The 20,372-nt window shown below is 36.2% G+C and overlaps 2 protein-coding genes across 4 annotated transcripts; one reads left to right on the top strand and one right to left on the bottom strand.

Moving 5' to 3' along the window:
• Nucleotides 1-2,614: 2,614 nt before the first annotated feature.
• Nucleotides 2,615-16,101, top strand: LOC106399969 (E3 ubiquitin-protein ligase PUB24-like). Of its 2 annotated transcripts, XM_013840399.3 has the most exons (4): nucleotides 2,615-3,711; nucleotides 3,897-4,113; nucleotides 12,537-13,783; nucleotides 14,581-16,101. In XM_013840399.3, exons 3-4 carry the CDS (start codon nucleotides 13,390-13,392, stop codon nucleotides 15,639-15,641), a joined length of 1,455 nt encoding a protein of 484 aa, XP_013695853.2. In that variant the 5' UTR covers nucleotides 2,615-3,711; nucleotides 3,897-4,113; nucleotides 12,537-13,389; the 3' UTR covers nucleotides 15,642-16,101. The 2 variants fall into 2 exon arrangements, 1 of the variants encoding a protein (XP_013695853.2); XR_007321406.1 differs by lacking the exons at nucleotides 12,537-13,783; nucleotides 14,581-16,101 and adding an exon at nucleotides 11,615-12,514 and having other exon boundaries at nucleotides 3,569-3,711.
• LOC106397108 (T-complex protein 1 subunit eta-like) lies at nucleotides 16,101-20,311 on the bottom strand. Of its 2 annotated transcripts, none has more exons than XM_048752993.1 (14): nucleotides 20,079-20,311; nucleotides 19,718-19,978; nucleotides 19,353-19,478; nucleotides 19,057-19,260; nucleotides 18,391-18,560; nucleotides 18,166-18,301; nucleotides 17,781-17,897; nucleotides 17,555-17,674; nucleotides 17,367-17,465; nucleotides 17,196-17,285; nucleotides 16,845-16,932; nucleotides 16,658-16,749; nucleotides 16,444-16,518; nucleotides 16,101-16,352 (listed from the first exon to the last, which is right to left on the bottom strand). In XM_048752993.1, the coding sequence occupies exons 1-14, from the start codon at nucleotides 20,091-20,093 to the stop codon at nucleotides 16,266-16,268; spliced, it is 1,680 nt and encodes a 559-aa protein (XP_048608950.1). In that variant the 5' UTR covers nucleotides 20,094-20,311; the 3' UTR covers nucleotides 16,101-16,265. The 2 variants fall into 2 exon arrangements, with proteins under 2 accessions (XP_048608950.1, XP_048608951.1); XM_048752994.1 differs by having other exon boundaries at nucleotides 16,658-16,746.
• Nucleotides 20,312-20,372: the final 61 nt, after the last annotated feature.

Below are 20,372 nucleotides of genomic sequence, written 5' to 3'. Positions count from 1 at the left end.
CACCTTAGATTCATTTACCCTTATCTTTCTGCAAATACGCTCAACCAAAGCATAGTAAGTGATATCCTCCATTGATTTCCTCAACACAATCGTGTGGATTTCATCTTCTCCTTCACCACCTCCCGAGATCCATTTTATTTCAGCCCCATCTTTCATATAATATCCCCCATAATCAAAACAAATGATTGTGCAATTCAGATTTTGCATTTTCCTGAAATAAAATAGAATATCATTAGAATTCTCATTATTAAGATGTTTATAATTAATTATCACACCGTACAATCTTCTCTTACTAATACTAATTTAATTCAGTACTATACATAGTAATACTAGAAATCACAGTAAGAAATATCAATATAGTAATCCTAGTATTTCCAGTAAACCTTTTTTTTAGTAAAACTAGTTATACCAGTAATACCCAGAACTTATCATTGTACTAACTAATTCGCTTTTAGGACCCTATTGTTAGTATTTTACATCAACCATGATGTATAATTTATCTTAAATGAAATTACACACAGAAAATCATCGAAACACACATAAAAATACCCAAAATCTATAAACACAGTTTTCAAAATCTTTTTAAATCTCTCATAATTTTCATTGGATCTTCTTTTTTTTACACTAGCCGAGATATAAACTTGTTTTAATAACATTTCAGCAAAAAATTCATCCAAAACGGACGTTAAAAATACCCGATAGCCCTAAACACAGTTTTTGAAATCGTTTTTAATCTCTCAAATTTTCATCAAATCTTACTTTCTTAACGTTACCCATCATATACACGATTTTTAAATGTAATATCACAAAAAAAATCATCGAAAACGAACCTGAATTGCCTATTTTTTTAGCTTCAAAAAATGCTAATGGAGGATGAGAGGAAGAAACTTGTACGATGAAGAAGGAGACATGTGGGTTAGGAGAAATCTGATTGGTTAAGGTTGTTTTGTGGGCCATGTAGATTGTTGAATTATGGTTGGTTTATTTAATTGGAGAATAAATGAAAGGCTAGTTTGGGGAGTGTAAGGATAAAAAGGTAAGAAGAATAGAGAAGGGGCAGTAAGAATTCATTTAAGCGGGTATGTGGTATATGGAGTTAATCTCCGTGAACATGTGTAAGCCTACATAATTGTTCGCGTAAGGTATCTTCTATTTTTACTGACTAATCTCTGTCGTTTAATGTAAGTAATATTAATGAGGAACGGTGGGGTCCACTGTTACTTATCAAGTTATCATGTCTGCAACAACTCTCCTCAAATAAAAGTGTACTGTTTTAGTCGTGTACTTTACAAATAGACATATAAATATACTTGTATACACAAAAGCACACTATCTTTTTTTTTGGGTCAAACATAAAAAAAAGCACACTATCTTTAAGATAACACATTAATTAGAATATGCTGCGATATTTTGAGATTCACTGTGTCACGTTAGCTAGTTAGCACATGTCACGCTAGCTTTACAGATAGACATATGTATAGTACGATTAGTTACGTCATCTATTTATCAAAATAGTGACAAATCTGCATTTCATACTTGCAATATTACACGCTACGATACATAACTAAGATGTTGACATCGTTGCACTCGCCACATTTTCCACGTTACTCTAGATATTCCATCTACTTTCAATAATCTTGATTTGATTCATTAAAAACACTTGGGAGCATCTAAAGAACTTAGGCCTGATGTTTTTGTTGAATTCCCAAGGTTTGAAGGCATCTCCGACCTATAAGTCTATAACATTATTTTAGTGTGAAACCAACGGAGATTATTCCCATTAGAATTCTTAATATATGTATATATTATATATGTATAAGTAATTGTGGGATCCATAATTTTTGTGGAACTCCATAGATAAGGGTTGTTAAAAGAGTTTTAAGAGCACTTCCAATAGGGGTTCTATCCATTGGAGTTCTAAAGCTTCATATGTGTATAAGTATATGTTGTATATGTGTATGTATGTGTGGGGTCCATTATTTTGCGGAGAACTCCACCCTTAAAAACAAAGCTCCATTGGAGGTGCTCACACATACATACACATATACAACATATACTTATACACATATGAATCTTTAGAACTCCAATGAGTAGAACCCTCCATTGGAGGTGCTCTAGGAATCCTTAAGAATTCTTATTTATGGAGTTCCACAATAATTATGACCCCACAATTATTTACACGTATATAATATATACATACATATATATACATAATATATATATTAAGAACTCCAACGGAGAGAACCCCCATTAGAGATGGTCTAAAAAACTTAGGCCTGATGTTTTTGTTGAATTCCCAAGGTCTGAAAGCATCTCCGACCTATAAGTCTATAACATTATTTTAAAGTGAAAACTACACTATTTTTTTTGTCAAAACTACGCCATTTTAGTGTAATTTTAGCACCAAATTTTTTTTCTTCTCCAACCATAGCACTAAAATTTACACCAAATTGTATTTTTTATTTAATATTATTAAACAAAAAATTAATTATTAGTTAATATATATATATATATATAATAAACAAAATTTGTTGTTTAAATATATTGAACAAAAATATAACACACATAATTAGTTTTTAAATAAATATTTAAAATTTTAACATATAACAACACTAAAATAATAAATTAAAATAAATTATTTAAGTATATATAATATATTTATTTTACTTTTTTATATGCATTTATTTTGGCACTAACAATTATTAAACTAATGTTTTATTAGTAAAAATAAGTGAATAGTATTATATTGTGAATAGATGTGCGTAAAAAGTGTTTGACGTTGTGAACAGTAGCACACCAAATATAGTGTGGTATTGTAAATTTACACTAAAATGGTGTGATTTTTGCAGTTAGGTTAGAGAGATTTTAGTGTAAAAACTACACTAAAATAATGTTATGCAGTTAGGTTAGAGATGACCTAAAGAAGTAGCAAATGTCTTATACGATGAGGATGATAATGCTAAAGATGACCTATTTGAAATAGGAGAGACATGAATGATAGATTTTATACCATTGACTGTGTCCATTACAGTGTATCTCTCATGCAGAGCCGGCCCTCGGACCAAATAAAAAAAATCCATGCTTCTAACTTTTATTTAACGAAGTTAATTAAGCCAACATTCTAAGTTTTCTTTGTATAGTGGTTGAGTCTACCAAAAATAAACCCCATCGCACTCCACTCTTTTAGCAACAATTTTTTTTCCTCCTAAAAGTGGCACATTATCATTTTTGCTTCTAGTTATAAATTTACAGGACCGGCTCTGCTTTCATAGTGGTGTGACTGAGCAGAAGCTCGAGGCTGAAAATTCCGAAGGCAATATTGGTGATAACGAAACTCTATATACGAGGCTTCAAGCAGTAGAAGCTGACAAGGAATCGATGAAACACACGCTTCTTTCTATGAGGACCGAGAAAGCCCAAATGATACTGTTGGAAAGAAACTGCTCAGCATTTGTCAAAGGAGGTAAGTTGTCCCTCATCGAGGTTGCCTCTACGTAAAGCATCCACTACTGGGCCATAGACTTTCACGTCATGCCAGTCTTTAAGGTGAATCTTTATCCCAATTCTTGGGTTGTCATATTTTCTTTATTAACAAAAAACATAGTGATAAGAAACATCTTCTTCTAAAACTTTTTCTTTTAATTATTATTCCTATGCAGTGGATCACATCTTTTGTTACCTGAAGAAGAAATTAAAGGCTCGTCGAAGCAAGTAAGTATTTTGTAAACAAACTTTTGGTTAGTTTGTCTTTAACATCACTCATTGCACGAAAAAGATCCTTGTGCTACATAAATATTTGCCTGAGAAAATACTTGATAAAGACGTAGTTGATCTCTTACACTAGAATCTCCTCATTAGAGTAGATACTTATAAGCTGTTCCACTGAAAATATCTAGGTGCATGTATGGGATGTCAGCAAACAACATGGGCCTGCAAATGATTCTAGAAAAAGGTCCCTCGATCACGGCAATGGAGATGTCTCAGGAGCAAGCAAGTGTGAAACATAACATATCCAATCCATTCATCAAACAAAATCATTCTCCTGGCTCTAGAATTCCAAGGACATATATATCAAATACTAATGGATTAGATTTCGAGATGTGTTACTGAGAGGTAAGTCTGTATTAAGAATGGGGGTTGAATAATGATTCATTAGTGTGTGTTTAGATCTCTCGCTAGACTTGCCACTCAATGTTTAAATCAACATACTGCATAGTACTGACAAAAAAAACTCTCAAGTACATGTTTACTATCTTAATTCTACAGAGTATATTCAAGGAAATTGCATCGTATAATGTCAATTTTTTTAATAATTCACTCTATATTCAATTGCCCTACTATACCTATACACTACGTGTCTTTTAAAATCTTTATTTTCTTTTAAATTGATATGAAGTCAACTCAGAATTCAATATGAATTTCACTACAAGAAAACATAAGTTCTACGACGGCGGTATCTTCGTGAGTTCGTCGTAAAAGAGGGTTTACGAGGAATTAGCGAGGAAATACGTTTCGTCGTTATTCGTTCGTTGTAACGTATATTTCTTCGCCAATTCGTCGTAACTTATCCAGGAAAAGGTTTCGTCGTAAAGACGAAGTAATATATTTCGTCGTAAAGACCACGTAAATATTCCTCGTAAATACCTCGAAAGCATTTCCTAGTAAACTACACGTATTTATCTCGAAAGTAATTCCTCGTAAAGTACACGTAAATACGTCGAAAATAATACCTCGTAAAGTACTCGTTAATTCTTCCTGGTTATTTCCTCGTACACTTTCCACGCAAATAAGTCGTAAAGTAGCTACATTCACTTCGTTTTATTATTTTACAGAATTTAAAAATATAATTAAAAAAATAATTAAAATTATTTAATTTATTAATAAAATTTAAATTTAAAAACAAAATCAATACAAAAATATTTTATATATAAATAAGTTTTGAATTTATAAATACAACAAACCGAAAAAAAGAACTAAGAGTCGTTCATCGCCCGGTAGAATTCATCACTCCTCCTCTCTACATTCGCCTCGGCATGTGTGTCGGATGATGACTCGCCTAGAATGGGATTTTGTCGTCGCATGTTCCTCAACAAGGATTCTCATTCCGGATTTGTGGCTACTATAACGTCCAAGAAGCCCTCGACTCCACCCATACGAGCTGTGAACGCAGATCGCGTCGAGTCCAACTCGTTACGCAGCTAAGCGGACTCTCTACGCAGCTGAGTGACTTCATCTTCCCGTGTCTGACCATAAGACGATGTCGCTCTCGGAACATCGTTGACGGAACCAATCCCCAAGGTACGTCCCTTTTTCTTAGGGACAACCTTAAAAACAAAAAATAAATATTGTTAGTAAAAATTTAAAGTTCAATTAAACAATAATAAAAAAATTAAATTTTTAAAAATTTACCTCCTCATTAATCTTATCCACTTCAAGTGTGGATAAGGTGACGGGTAATCCGTCGGTAGACTGCTGGGTCAGCTGGGTCTGGCGGTCGTCAACCTGAGCAACCAAGTCGTTGAAGATTTGTTCGGACTTTCCATCTAGAAATTGGCCCGCCTTATTCTTGTGCGTCCTCTCGTAAAGTTGCATAAGAGACGGAAGTTATATTAAATAATTAATTAAATAAAATATTTAATTACCATTTCCAAACGGACATCGGAGGAGGCATCGTCGGAGGAGCCATCGAAGGAGGCACAGGAGGAACCGATGGTGCACTAGAAGAAGGCTGAGTCTCCGGGACAGTCTCCGGACCCGAAGAACCGAAAGCTGAAGAAGAACCGGGAGCTGAAGAAGACGACAGGTCTAAACGACTACCAGGCTCACCGAACATCTATCTGTAATGGGGAGTAAGTCTGTTCTTTCGAATCGTCTGGAAAAAATATTTAATTTTTAAAATTAACATCAACAGTAGTTAACAAATTCTATAAATAACAAATTCTATAAATCTAGCTAAATTCCCTACATTAACTACTTAATCAACACTAATTAACATAAAATCAGTAAACCTATCTAAATTCCTTACACTAACCACCTAATCTACCCTAAACTAATCAAATTAGAGAGGAAATAGAGAGAGAACGTACCATAGCTACGAAAGAGAGAGGAAGTGGAGAGGAAATGGGAGAGCGAGCTCGCGTGTTTATATAAGAAATTAGTTATCATCGTAATTTCCTCGTAACTTTACGAGGAACTAGCGAGGCCCGCGTTATTTTTTACGAGGAATTAGCGAGACCCGCGTTTTGTTTCCTCGTAACTTCCTCGTTGTGTAACGAGGGATTAGCGAGGCCCACGTTTTCATTTACGACGTCTTTATGACGAATTGTGCTTATGTGGAATTAACGAGGAATTAGCGAGGCCCGCGTTTTCTATAAATATACACATGTTTGCTTCTTAAATCAAAGATAAACTCTGCAAATTAGAGATAATTACTCACCAGTTTGCTTCTTAAATTAGAAAGATTTGAAAAAAAAGAAGGGGAGAAAGATATGGGAACACATGTGGACGGAGACAAGGCTAGACTTACGTATGTCTCGCCTTGTTTCTTCCCTCCTATGATTCCGGTATCTTTCTTCTCTTTCTTTTTTTTTTCTTCTTTTTTATTGGTCGCTCATGTACGAGGAAATAGCAAGGCCGGTGTTATTATTTACGAGGAATTCATGTGGCCCGCGTTTTCCTCTTACGAGGTCTTTACGACGAATTGTGCTTACGTGGAATTAACGAGGAATTAGCGAGGTCCGCGTTCTTTTCGTCGTTATATTACGAGAAAATTACGAGGAATATGTTTAAATACCTAAAATCCCCAAACCCCATCTTCCTTATCTTCTACTTCATATATTCCAAACCCCATCATCCCTTTAACCTCAATCTATTCTTTCCATTCCAAACCCCAAATTTTAAAACCACAATTTCAATCTCAATCTCTTATTTTTAATACAAACTCCCATCACCTTAAACAAAGTCAAATTATATAAATAGTTTTTCATGATTAAATCCATCAAATCACATGCATTAAGTCTGAAAATCAATCTTATTAAAAACAAAAACATCAATCGGATACATCGACATTCTCGTCATCACTAGAAACATCATTTTCATTAAACTCGTCTTCAACAGCTTCGTCTGTGGCATCGTCGGTAAGATCTTCGTACTCATGATTATGCGGATCAATGAGAAGGATGTCATCAATTTCTTGTTCAGGTTCCTCGACTTCATTTATCTGTTCTTCTTGCAATGGTGGGTCTTCTCCACTGATGATTCGTCCTCGAGGTGTAACTTTGATCACAGCTAACCAATTTATTCCCAATTCTCTCATTCGAGGGTATGGAAGGAAGCTAACTTGGTCTGCTTGTGAAGCTAAGATGAAAGGCTCGAATTTGTTGTACCTGGAAAAATAAAGAAAATATAGAAATTAATTTATTTTCCTAGCTCATGTATGGCAAAAAAAGAATTTGTTGTACCTTCGTCCACCATTGACATCAACTACACCGAATTTTTTAAACCGAACACCTCTGTTGACGACGGGGTCGAACCATTCACATTTGAAGAGGACGCATTTCAGCTTCAATATCCCTGGGAATTCGACTTCAATAATCTCCGTCAAGATCCCGTAGAAATCTGTTTCTCCTTTCACACATATTCCATAGTTACTGGTCGCCCGCTGTACACCATACTCATATGTGTGAAAAGTATAGCCTCATGTAAAATACATTTGTGATGTGGTGACCTTTACAAATGGAGATTAAATTACTTCATGTAACCACTTAGGATAATCTGCATCGTCGTCATAATCAACCTGCGAAAATAAAAAGAACGTTGAAATACAGATCATGTATGAAAAAAGAGTTTGATCGACCCGAAAAAATTAAGAGTTTGAGTTAATACCTGATTCTTCAACCACTTAATAAAGTGTTGATCTTTCCATTTGTCAACGTCACTTGTGGATATACCTGAGAATGTTTCTTCGACTTGAGAAACAAATAGGCTGTAAAATCATATTTTATATTAATTAATCTTTGGCAATTATACAATTTATACTTATAGGTGTTTGTTCATATATGTTACCTTTCAAAATAACGCATCAATGGATCATCGCAATTGAGTAGAATATAGGTGTGTGCACTATGAGCGTCTTCTTCACTAGACCACCAAACCTCTTTTAATTTTCCACCGAGCCGCCCAATTTGGCTAAAGATGTCTGGAACACCAGCAACTGCATATGTTGGCGCGACACCACCATCATCATATCTTCTTGGAGCTCTTTTCCGGGTATGTACTTTTGACGCAAAATAGTACGATGTGAAGTGAGAAGTTTCTTCCGTCAAACTTCCAGCAATTATAGAACCTTCAACTTTTGCGAGGTTATTTGCTTTTCCCTTCAAATATTTCATGGCTCGCTCATACTGATACATCCATCTGTAATGTACAGATTCACGAAGCAATGCTTCATATGGGAGGTGGATAGCTAGATGCTCCATGACGTCAAAAAATCCCGGAGAAAATATCTTCTCCAAGTTGCACAATAAGATGGAAATGTTCTGCTGAAGCTGTTCCACGACTTCTTCTTCAAGAGTGCATGTGCTCAGATCCCTGAAAAATGCTCTAATGCCTTGTATATTCCAAAAACAATTTAACACATTATATTAGTCATATATTATTACAAATTAAACCATTATAAAATTAATGCGTTATAATATACTACCTGCAAGTGCTTCATGTACGTTTGTTGGAAGTAGCTCCGCAAATTTAAAGGGAAGTAGTCGTTGCATAAAGACATGACAATCATGACTCTTCATCCCGAAGAACTTTTGACCCTTTTCAGCACATCTAGAGAGATTTGAAACATACCCATCGGAGAATTTCACTTCTGATGTCACCCAGTTGAACAACACCGACTTTTTTTCTGAAGACAATCTGAATATCAGAACGGAAACTTGTTCATTGCTTTTTATATGTAATTCACATCTTGAGCAAATATCCGGCAAGTCCAACCTCGATTTTATGTTGTCTTTTGTCTTTCCTGGGACATTCAATATTGTATTCATGATGTTCTCAAAGAAATTCTTCTCTATATGCATCACGTCGAGGTTGTGGCGCAGAAGAAGATCCTTCCAATATGGCAACTCCCAAAATATACTCTTCTTGTGCCAGTTGTGATGAACACCGTAAGAATCAGGCATATTACGAGGGACATGCCAATTACCACCACAACGAACTGTTTCGTTAGCTCTGTAGTAATCAATTTGCGCTTCAATTTGCTCTCCAGTTAGATATGGAGGATGAGTGTCTCTCACTACCCTTTTGTGCCTAAATAAATTCTTGTTTCTTCGGTACGGATGTCCAATGGGAAAAAATCGACGGTGACAATTGAACCAACTTATCTTCCTACCATTCTTCAGTTGAAACGCATATGTCGTTCCATTACAATATGGACAAGCTAATCTCCCATGTGTAGTCCATCCAGACAACATCTCATAGGCATGAAAGTCACTTATGGTCCACAAAAGCATCGCTCGCATCGTAAAATTCGTCTTCGTTGAGCAGTCATACGTCCTCACCCCTGTTGACCACAAATCCTTCAACTCTTTTATCAGTGGTTGTATGAAAACATCCAGAGACCTTTTTGGATGGTTCGGACCTGGTATTAATATGGTCAAGAATAGCAACTTTCGTTGCATGCACATCTCCGGTAGCAGGTTGTATGGCGTAAGAAAGACTGGCCACAATGAATATTTTCTCCCTGACATTCCGAATGGACTAAATCCATCTGTGCATAATCTGAGATACACATTCCGGCTATTGCTAGCGAAATCCGGATGTACTTTGTTAAAATGTTTCCAGGTTCTTGCATCTGATGGATGAGTCATCTCACCATCCGTCTGAGTATGCTCGGCATGCCATCTCATCTTTCCAGCAGTCTACTCTGATTGGTACAATCTTTTCAATCTGTCTGTAATTGGTAGGTACCACATCCTTTGGTACGGTACCGTATTACGTCCCCGTCCTTGTGGCTTGAATCGTGGCTTCTTGCAGAATCGACATTCTTCTAACTTCTCATCATCTCCCCAGTAGATCATGCAGTTGTCGATGCAAACATCTATCATCTCCGAAGGCAACCCAAGACTATTAACCAGTTTCTGAATCTCATAATAAGAATCAGCAGACACATTGTCTTCCGACAAATACTCTTTAAACAAGTCTGCCCATTCATTCATGCAACTATCAGGTAGATTGTGATCAGTTTTAATATTCATCATTCTAGCAGCCAACAACAATTTAGAGAGACCTTCTCTACAACCACTGTAAAGTGGCTGATTCGCCGCATTTAACATTTCATAAAACTTTTTTGCATCTATATTAGGTTTTTCATCTTCATCATGAGCTACGAATGCATCAGCTACCATTTCATGAACCCTATCATAATCTACCATCTGCTCTTCCTGATGGTAACTATGTTCATTATGCAAATGATGATCAACCGGTTCTTCCTGAAAATTGCTATTACTACTACTAGCTTCATTCTGATCATAATTATAATCTTCTCCATGTTGAAACCAGATATAGTAATTTGGCATGAAACCTCTATTTTTTAAATGCTTCCAAACATTTTCACGATTTGCCAATTTCGAATTGTTGCATTTCCGACAAGGACATAACATCTTACCACTTTCTTGGGCGAGCGGTGTGGAATCTGCTTAATTCATAAATGTCTCCAGCCCCGCAAGGTATTCTTTCGTCACTTTCCCGTTAGCATCTCTATGCATATACATCCACCTCCACAACTCAAAAATATTCCCGGAGCCCGACATTTTTTTTTTCTTTCACGTTTTTTTCTTGTTGGTGTGTTTAAAATGATGTTTAAATGTCCATATTTGTAGAAAATTTTCAAATCTTGTAGTTGTAATTTTCCTAGGAATTTACGACGAAATTTAGTTAGGTGGCCGAAAAAAACGTGTTACAACTCAAATTTCCTCGCTAAGTTGACGTAAAATATTTCCTCGTAAAGTCCACGCTATGTTTACGTCGAGCTTACGAGAAAATCGTAATTCCTCGTAAAAGCCACGTGATATTACATCGACTTTACGACGAAATAATTTCGTCGTTATTTTACGAAGAAATAACACTGATTTTATATTTCCTCGTAAGTTGCTCGTAAAGTCGATGTAAAGTTACGACGATTACTTTTCCTCGTTAAATTTCCTTGTTAAACTTGTGTTTTCTTGTAGTGTTTTGTTAAACAACATAAAAGTTTTATCTAATACTATGAAATTTATATTTGTATTTTTAACTAGAAAACTCTATTAAAACACTCAAAAATAATTAAAATAATTTTAGAATTCACATCAAAAATATATTTAATACCATTAATTGGATCTCAAAATAGCTAATCAAATAATTAATTAAATATATAACACTGAATTTCTTCCAAGAAAATAAAAATTATATTTGAATAGTGAATTTTTCATATATTTTTTTGAGTGAATTTGTCATCTCAATACACACTATTTCAAACTTTCAATTGAATACACCCATACATTTAGAATTTGACTAGTTCAAACGATTGATCTTATAATTATTACAAGGGTTGTCCTAACATTCGATTCTCAATCGTCAGGCGCATACAGCCACAAGTGGTGGGGGTTGGACCAAAAACCCCACGTGAATGGTGAAATAAATACCTATCTATGTGGTCTAATAAAGACTATCGAGTCTCGTTATCTGTCGTATAGTTAAAAACAAAGTGACTCAATTGCAAGCACTTTCAGAATGTTCTACATGTACCTTATACAAGTCAGTCATATATGATGCGTACATATACCAGACAACCGATAAGAGTCACGAGTGTTCGTGAGCCACGGTTCGACACCAACGCAATTTCTTGATGTTGACGTTTTCTTGTAACTTGTGAAAGAAGATACAATGTATATAATATTGCAGCCTTTTTTTTTTTGATAATCCAGTATCCGACCACTTTTGCGTGATCGACTAGCCCACCGGGCCTAAGCCCATGCCATTACAGGATTTTTAAACGTCCACTTAAGGGCCACTGGTTACGCGAAGTGGTCTGGAGGGCGAGAGGCAGCCGATGTAAAACCCCTCGTGGCCGGGGCTCGAACTCGGGTGGCGGACACCTCAGCCGAGGTTCTTTTACCACCAGACTACGAGGCCCGGTTATTATTGGAGCCTTTTTTACGTTTTCCACGACGAACGTAAAATCCAAAACTTCTTGTTCTATGATATTTGCAATCGTCATGCTCAGTTTTTTAACAGAATATAGAATATGAAGAATTTAAGGAATGGACTTCTACGTTTTAGAAAAGTCAACTTTGTTATTTTGTTGCTATATATTTAAATTGTTGACGTTAAAATTAAACAAACATAAAATTTCTGTGAGTTTTAATAGATTTTTTCTAAAAAAATATTAAATATATAACTATAACTTGATAAATGATAATAGCTTTAGAAACCCAAAACACTTTCTATTTTTTCGATTCAAGCACTTTCTAATCTTTTCGGTTTTCTTTTAACTTGCCTAGGTTCAGCTCAATCACACGTTTCGTCTAGCGAGCGAGTTTCCGAACAATCATAGTTGCAGTGTCGTGCCACAGTGTTGAAAAAAGAAACCTTCCCTTATGGCAGCAAAAAATAAATAAAGATCCAAGGGCATCATCTGTTAACTATTACCATTCATAATATAACCATTAGAATTGGAGTATATACAACGAAAGCAAGATAATAATTTTGATTAAAAACATGAGCCTATAATTAACGAATACATGAGTTTCCTAAGTAAGAAACAATGTAAACAACGGTTAAATAACTAAAATAATTAGATATTAGTGATTATAGGTCTGAATCCATTTTTGAAATATTAAAGATAAAGTTAGTCAAATTTTATCTTTGTTTGATTATAGCATAAAACATTGAGTAATTTAATTATTTTATCTTAAAGTTAACTAGAATATTTAATGATGAATACTTGATTAATATTTTTAATAAATATAAAAAAAATTTGTTGTATAATTACAATTTTTTTATTAGTTTAATTATTTATATGTTCTTCTCTATTAAAATAATTATTTTTATTGTTGAGATTTTTATGATTGGTTTAGGGCAACTATAAATGCTCGCACGACTCTGTAGTAGGTTAGTGTATTTGCAAAAAATGTTACATACTGTAGCAATAGCCTAAATAAATAAAACTAGGAAAGAGCATATAGAAAAGATGTAACTAATTCAAACTATAACATCCATGATTGCATTGAAAACTAATGCACGTGTATGTGTTTGATAGTGAATATTCTTGTTTGTGGAATTCAAAGTTCGACAAAGTCTGTCCTCAAGTAAACGCAGCCGCCACCTCTTACCCTCCACCTCCAACACATCATTATGGATATTTATATACACACAATGCTAATACAAAACCATACGTTAATTTTTCAAATGGATCATGAAGATGAGGAGATAGAGATCCCTAATTACTTCATCTGCCCAATTTCACTAGACATTATGAAAGATCCAGTCATCGCCGTTTCTGGCATCACTTACGACCGTGAAAGCATAGATAAATGGCTTGAGAAGGTCTCTTCTTGTCCCGTGACGAAGCAGCCTCTTCCTTCTGACTCCGACCTTACGCCTAACCATACGCTTCGCCGTCTTATCCAACATTGGTGTGTCGAGAATGCGACGCTTGGTGTTGTTAGAATCCCTACGCCTAGAGTTCCTCCGGGGAAGCCTAACGTTGTCGAGGAGATCAAGAATCTCAAAAAGTTTGGAGACGAAGGTATTGTGTCGGGTTTTTGGATAACTCGGTTTGGTCAGGTTATTTCAGTATTAGGTTTGATGTGGCAAAATTTTAGTTTGGTTTTTCTGGTAAATTTTCATTTTTCAAAGAATTAAATATAGGTTTGGGCACTTTTTTTTTAGAGGGTTGAAGTTAAAAGTGCCGAATCTAAGTTTGGATATATATCCGATCTAAATCCGATTCAATATATAAAAGTGTTTAACTTATATAAGTAGCTCAAATGCTTAATTTTATGTTTATTTTCAATATTTGATCATATATTATTTAGTGTTTCAAAAAAATAGTTCAGATATTATTCAAACTTTTATATGTTGGTTATTAAACTTTGTTGTTTTATTTTTGACTTTCAGTTCTTTTGGGATTACTTAATAAGTATTTTAGGTAAAGATATTTGAATCATCCAAAAAATCCAGAAAAAACAAAACAAATCTGAAAAACCTTGATGAATTCTAATGGATTCCGACCCAAATTTTAGAAAACTCTTATGGGATTATACCCCCACACTTTTAGAACACCTTCAATGGTAGTTTCGTTCTAAAGTTATATACATATACCAAATATATAATTTTAGAACTTCACGGTAAGAAACTACCATTGAAGTTACTCTTAAAACCTAATATCCAACAAAAAAATCCAAATGGTTACGCAAACACCATGTCTAGTTACAGAAATCGGTTTGGCTGGACGAAATTTAAGTTCGATTCGGTTTTGTTCACCTTGAATTTTCATATACCAATTGTTTAAGGCACACATTTGCTTCTATTTAAATTGAACAGCTTTGGGAAGAGAAGATACCTTGAAGAAGCTTGAACTTTTGGCTATAGATGGAGAGACAAATAGGAGACTGATGCATGAAGGAGGCGTACATAGGTCACTGATCTTGTTCATAGTTAAGTGTACTCGTGAAGAAGAGGAGGAAGGACAACGTCGCATCAAAGAGCAGCTAGATGAGTCTCTACGTCTTCTTCACTTGATCGGTGTTCCATTAAACGACGCAAGAACAATCTTGATGGAAAACGACAGGATCTTGGACTCATTGAGTTTGGTCCTAAACCAACAAAACTTCCTCAACAAAGCTTACATAATCGTGCTCTTGAGGAATCTAACTGAAAACACTTCCTCTCATATCGTGGAGAGATTGAATGAAGAGATTTTAAAAGGGATCATAGGTTTCCTCAAGGAAGTAGTAAGTAGTTTCAACCGAGCTAGCCCTAACGTGAGTGACACGGCACAGTCATCAAACCCTAGAGTGAGAAACAAGGTACATTCAAAACTTGATTATACCTTAGTTATTAAACAAGCTGTGACCGCCGCGCTGATGATTCTTCTAGAGACCTCTTCGTGGAGCCGCAACAAACATATCCTTATTGAACTCGGTGCGGTTTCCCAACTCATCGAACTCGAGATAAGCTCAGCAGGCGAGAAGAGAGCCACGGAGCTTGTGTTGGGAGTCTTGTCTCGTCTATGTTGTTGTACAAACGGTAGAGCCGAGATTCTTGCTCATGGAGGTGGACTCGCTATAGTGACAAAACGGTTGTTGGGAGTTTCGATTGCAGCTGACGATAGAGCTCTCTCTATCCTAAGCACGGTGTCTAAATTCTCTCCGGAGAAGGCGGTGGTGGAAGAGATGGTTTGCGTCGGGACGGTGGAGAAGCTTTGTACCGTTCTGAGAGTGGACTGTGGTTTGAGTTTGAAAGAGAAAGCGAAGGAGATACTTAGTGATCATTTTGATGAGTTGAAGAAGTTTCCATGCATTGACGTAAGATTACTTACTAAGCTTTTAAGCTCTTCACAAGAAGATCTACTCGCCGAGTTTTACTCAAAACTTAATGTTTAGCTCTTTTTTTTTCCTTTGTGTACTCCTTAAGTAATCAATCTGCTGAACAAATGAAAGTATTGATTCAATGGCAACTTTTGCTATCACCAAAATGATGATGTATAGTTGGGCATGCGGGTTCAGTTAATCTTAATCTTGCCGAATTAATCCAAAATAAAAGTTCAGTTCGCTATTTTATTAATTCAGTTTTTGAAATTTCTAGTAGACTTAACCGAAGGTTTTGATTTCGTTACAAATCGAGATAAGTGCAGTTAATTACTATAGCTCAGTTGAAAATTTAATTAGTTTGAATTAGATTTTTGATTAGAGTCGGTATGGGTAGGTTACAATTTTTTTTGAAAAAATAGAAAACTGTAACCAATTACTGAACTAAACCGAACCGATAACCATCCCAGCTGGATGTGCTACAGTTTGATTCATCTCCGTCTTGATCCAATAAAGCAAATGTAGTTTCTCAAGTGTAACAAAAACCCACACTGAAATTTCAATTTCACAAATTGTATGGACATGAGTCAAATAAACACAAATACACTAGCTCCTTGATTTCAAAACAAAATTCAACAAAACTAAAATTCAGAGAAGAAGCTTGCAAGTTTTGTCATAAGACTAAAAAAATAACAAAACTTATCGCCTCCTCATACCACGGCCACGACCTCCACCGCGTCCTCTTCCCATAGCACCTGTGGCAGCGTCTCCCTGTGCGCTCTCAGACTGCATTTTTATATTTGATACAATTATCAATACAATACATACTTCACAATATCAAAACATACAACAGAGAATGAGATAAAATATTAATTACTTTAGGATTCTTCACAGTTTCGTCCACGCTGAGAATAAGGCAAGCTGCTTCAGTCGCAGCGTTTATAGCATTAATCTGCCACAACAAAGGGAAACAACCCATCATCAATAAACCTTTCTATGAAAGATAGTCACACATAATAGAATATTTTTATAACTAGCACAATAGTCTCCCAAAAAAGAAAAGAGTACAAGTTTATAGAATTTTGCAATACCTTTACAACTGCTGGTTCCCAGACAAAGTTAGCATAAGAATCAGCAATTCCACCAGTGTTAATGTCCACTCCATAAGAAGCTCCTTCACCTGCTATAACACAAACATGGTAGCATCATCACATGAAATTACGCTGCCTATCAAAAGACTAATACATCAAGCTTGTGACCGTGAAAGAAAAGGCTTACCGCTTTGCATGGCGTGTTTTTGTCTTAACTTATTTAGGACATCCGTTGCATCAAATCCAGCATTGTCACACAATTGCCGTGGAATAACCTGTAGTACACACCACAAATCATAGTTAATTTAAAACCAACAAATTTCAAGTCCGGGTCAAATATTAATCTTGGAGTTTCGGACCCTCCTTACCAGATTTCTATTTTACACAATGACGAGTAAACAGAAAACATCTCTACTCTATCAATGCCTTATAATACAGAACACAGCTACGAAGCTCATTTGTTATGCGCATAGCAGTTATGGGATTTTCAGAAATCAGAGGAATAAAAGCAAAACATCTAAGTCAACTAGAAGTGTACCTCCAAGGCCTTTGCATACGAGTTGATGAAAAGCTGTGATTTCCCAGCAATTGTTCTTGAATGCTGCCTCAGGTACTTGCTTACCTCCATCTACAGCAAGGAGCATTGTCAATGTTATTAACTTATGTGTAACCATTTGAAAACAAACCATGGTGGATGAAGGGCACTCACATCTATCGCTCCACCTCCAGGAACAACAGTTGAGTTCTTCACGGCTCTTCTCACTATCATAATCGCATCATGTAAACTACGCTCAGCTTCTTCGATAAACTGCCATTAACGTTTCAAAGGAATTCATATTAATACGTTTTTTTTTTCTGTTTCCTTAAGCCTTCCTATATTTAAATTTTGAAGTATACCTGATCAGCTCCACCTCGGAGGACAATAGTAGCTGTACGTCCTGAAGGACAACCACTGAATATGTTAAATCTCTCCCCACCAACTTGTTTTTCCTCAAATATCTCACAAGTTCCGAGAACCTGCACAAAATTAAAACGAATCTCTAATTCAAAGGAACATAATCAACAAGCGCTTAAAACTTGTAAGCATATCTAGATAGCAAGCAAAGAAGTTCATTTCACTAACCTCGGGTATTATATTGTTAACACTTGTCTGAACTGTTCCTCCAGCCGCAGCAGCCACGCGGTTAAGATCTTCTTCTGCTACACGGCCAGCGCAGAAAATATCACGATCGGCAAAATACTGCAAAGAATGCCAACTGTCTTCAGTTAAATGAGTAAAAAACGGTAAAACTCTTGATTAACACGAAAATTAAACAATAAGATGCAACGTATCGTTCTGAACAATATTGACTGACAAGAGTAACGAATATGTTAGGTTTCTGACGAAATAAAACATCTTCATAAGCTAGAACATCGTACCCTATAGCCAACCAATGTAATAATGCCTCAAAGCTTCTCTATAGAAATAAAAGGGCGTCAATAGCCAATCGGGAAAAGGAATGACAAACCTGAGTGGCTAGATCACCAATAGCCAATCGAGAAAGAACAACTTTAGCTCCACTTTCGACACATTTGTCTAGCTTGTCATAAATGATGTTCCATTCTGCATCAACTATTGACTGGTACTGTGATGGATCTGACAGTCTGTGAACAAATGACAAGACTCAAGTCAAATAAGGCCTAAAAATGCCTAAACAAAGGGAACATTTAACGAAAAGAGCCCGAATTCAAACCTAATCTCAGCGTTTTCCTTCTCAGATTTCAACTCCAATTCGATGTTAAGCAAGAGGATTTTGGGATTAAGAAACTTCTTTGGCTGTTGTTCAAAACCCGCATATGAGAATGTCTTTTTGAAAGCCACACCATCAACTAGGAAAGAGTCTCGCATGTTACCACCAGGAACCTGCAGAGCATAACATAAAATAGCTTAGAAGCATCACTGACCAAGCACAAATGGAAGTTTCATTTACACGACCTGGATTTTAAAAACTCCCAATCTAAGACAATCTACCATAGATGTCAAATTGCCAATCATTTGTACCATGTAGCACTATGCCCGTTCTCACTTCCCCAAATCTAACTGGAACTCGAAAATGAATTCAGTAAATTGATGCGGAATGAAGCAGATATACAATTGTGGTACATGTCTACGACTAGAAAACTGCGTGAAACAATAGAAGTGCTATCCTATTGGACTGTGAAGAAGCGAAGTGGAAATCCACTAATAGCCAGAGTTTAAAATGGCACGATAGAGTCAGATAGAACACAGCACAAGTTTGGACATAGATGCATAGTCGATAAAAAAAATCAAGTAACATGAACTTAACAACCAATGCAAAGTTAATTAACAAAAAAACTTTTCAGTATACTAATAGTTTGAAAGAAATAAAATGATTTACCTTTTTGATTCCGATCAAATTGAGCCTGTCGTCATCCCCAATGGCCATAACAGCATCAACAACCATTGTAGCAAAGAACTCCTTCTCTCCACCAATAAGCTTAGAGGAAAGAGTGGTAGCAGCACATTTAGCCAACAAACCTTTCTTCTCCTCTACACTTTTCCCCTCAATACTAACAGCGAGTTCTTTAACCTTCTCAATTGCCTACATCGTCAAACAGTAGTGATTAGGATAAAAAAAAAAGATCCAGCAATCAAAAAGAATTGCAATTGCACTAACGAGAAGAAAACACAAACCAAAGTGCTTGCAGTGCGGTAACTCCTAATCAGATTCTGGGAGTGAACACCATCTTCAACAAACGGCTTAGCCTCCTTCAAAAACTCAGCAGCAAGAAGAACAACCGTAGTTGTTCCATCACCAACCTAACCAACAACCGTGGTTTAAGTACTGGTCATCGTATTGAGTAAACCAGGAACAAATCCACACTATATAAGAACTTCATTGTACACATTTTCAGATAAGATCAATATAGAAAGTTAGTTACATCATCTTCTTCGCTTAGCTCAACTCAAGATTCACTAACAACGGATTATAAGATCTGCATCCTAGATCGCTTAGCTCAACAGCAACAAAATCACTATTCAATTTTGCGAAATCGCACCTCGGAATCTTGCGATTTGGCGATATCGACGAGGATCTTAGCGGCGGGATGGACAATGTCGAGGAGCTTCATGATGGTAGCGCCGTCGTTGGAGATGGTGACGGATCCCTTATCGTCGTGGATGAGCTTGTCCATCCCTCGTGGACCGAGCGTGGTTCGAACCACATCGCCGACCGCCGTGACGGCATTGATGTTGCTCAGTAGCTGCGCTTTACCCTGGGAAGTGTCTGTGCCTTCCTTCAGCAGTATGATTTGCGGTTGCTGAAGAGAGAGAGAGAGAGTGTAGATTCGCGTTAGTTAAGAGTTTAAACAGATATGCATATGCAGAGAGAGAGAGAGAGAGTGTGTAGATATGACATACCATCATGGACGCCATCGTAGATGCGTGAAAGAGCTTACGGAGAAATGGGAGGGAATGGTGTGTAGGAGTGAGTGATTTAGGGTTTTTTAATTTAGGTCTTGTGTTTCATTTTCATATACGAGTGACGAGGATGAGCAGTGATTTCAGATCTAGACCGGCCGGTCGAACCGATAAATCTGGAACCTAGCGATAGCGGAGAGTTTGATACGAATCACTTTCACGTTTGCGCCCATCGAGATTTAAATGATTTTGTTCCAAGTTAAATGAGTTATTTGATTTTATTTAAACTAACAT

Source organism: Brassica napus, chromosome C3 (assembly GCF_020379485.1).
Source record: "Brassica napus cultivar Da-Ae chromosome C3, Da-Ae, whole genome shotgun sequence".
Lineage (NCBI taxonomy): Eukaryota > Viridiplantae > Streptophyta > Magnoliopsida > Brassicales > Brassicaceae > Brassica > Brassica napus.
Note: the sequence above shows the minus strand (reverse complement) of the source record. Positions and strands in the feature narration are given on the sequence as shown.

Bases quoted from the DNA above. Each gene is read 5' to 3' on its own strand.
- LOC106399969 (XM_013840399.3), top strand. From the start codon at position 13,390: ATGGATATTTATATACACACAATGCTAATACAAAACCATACGTTAATT. The intron at 13,784-14,580 runs GTATTGTGTCGG...TAAATTGAACAG, and splicing joins CAAAAAGTTTGGAGACGAAG to CTTTGGGAAGAGAAGATACC.
- LOC106397108 (XM_048752993.1), bottom strand. The intron at 16,750-16,844 runs GTAAGCCTTTTC...TTTGTGTTATAG, and splicing joins AAAACACGCCATGCAAAGCG to CAGGTGAAGGAGCTTCTTAT. The intron at 16,519-16,657 runs GTATTGCAAAAT...TTGTTGTGGCAG, and splicing joins GGGAACCAGCAGTTGTAAAG to ATTAATGCTATAAACGCTGC.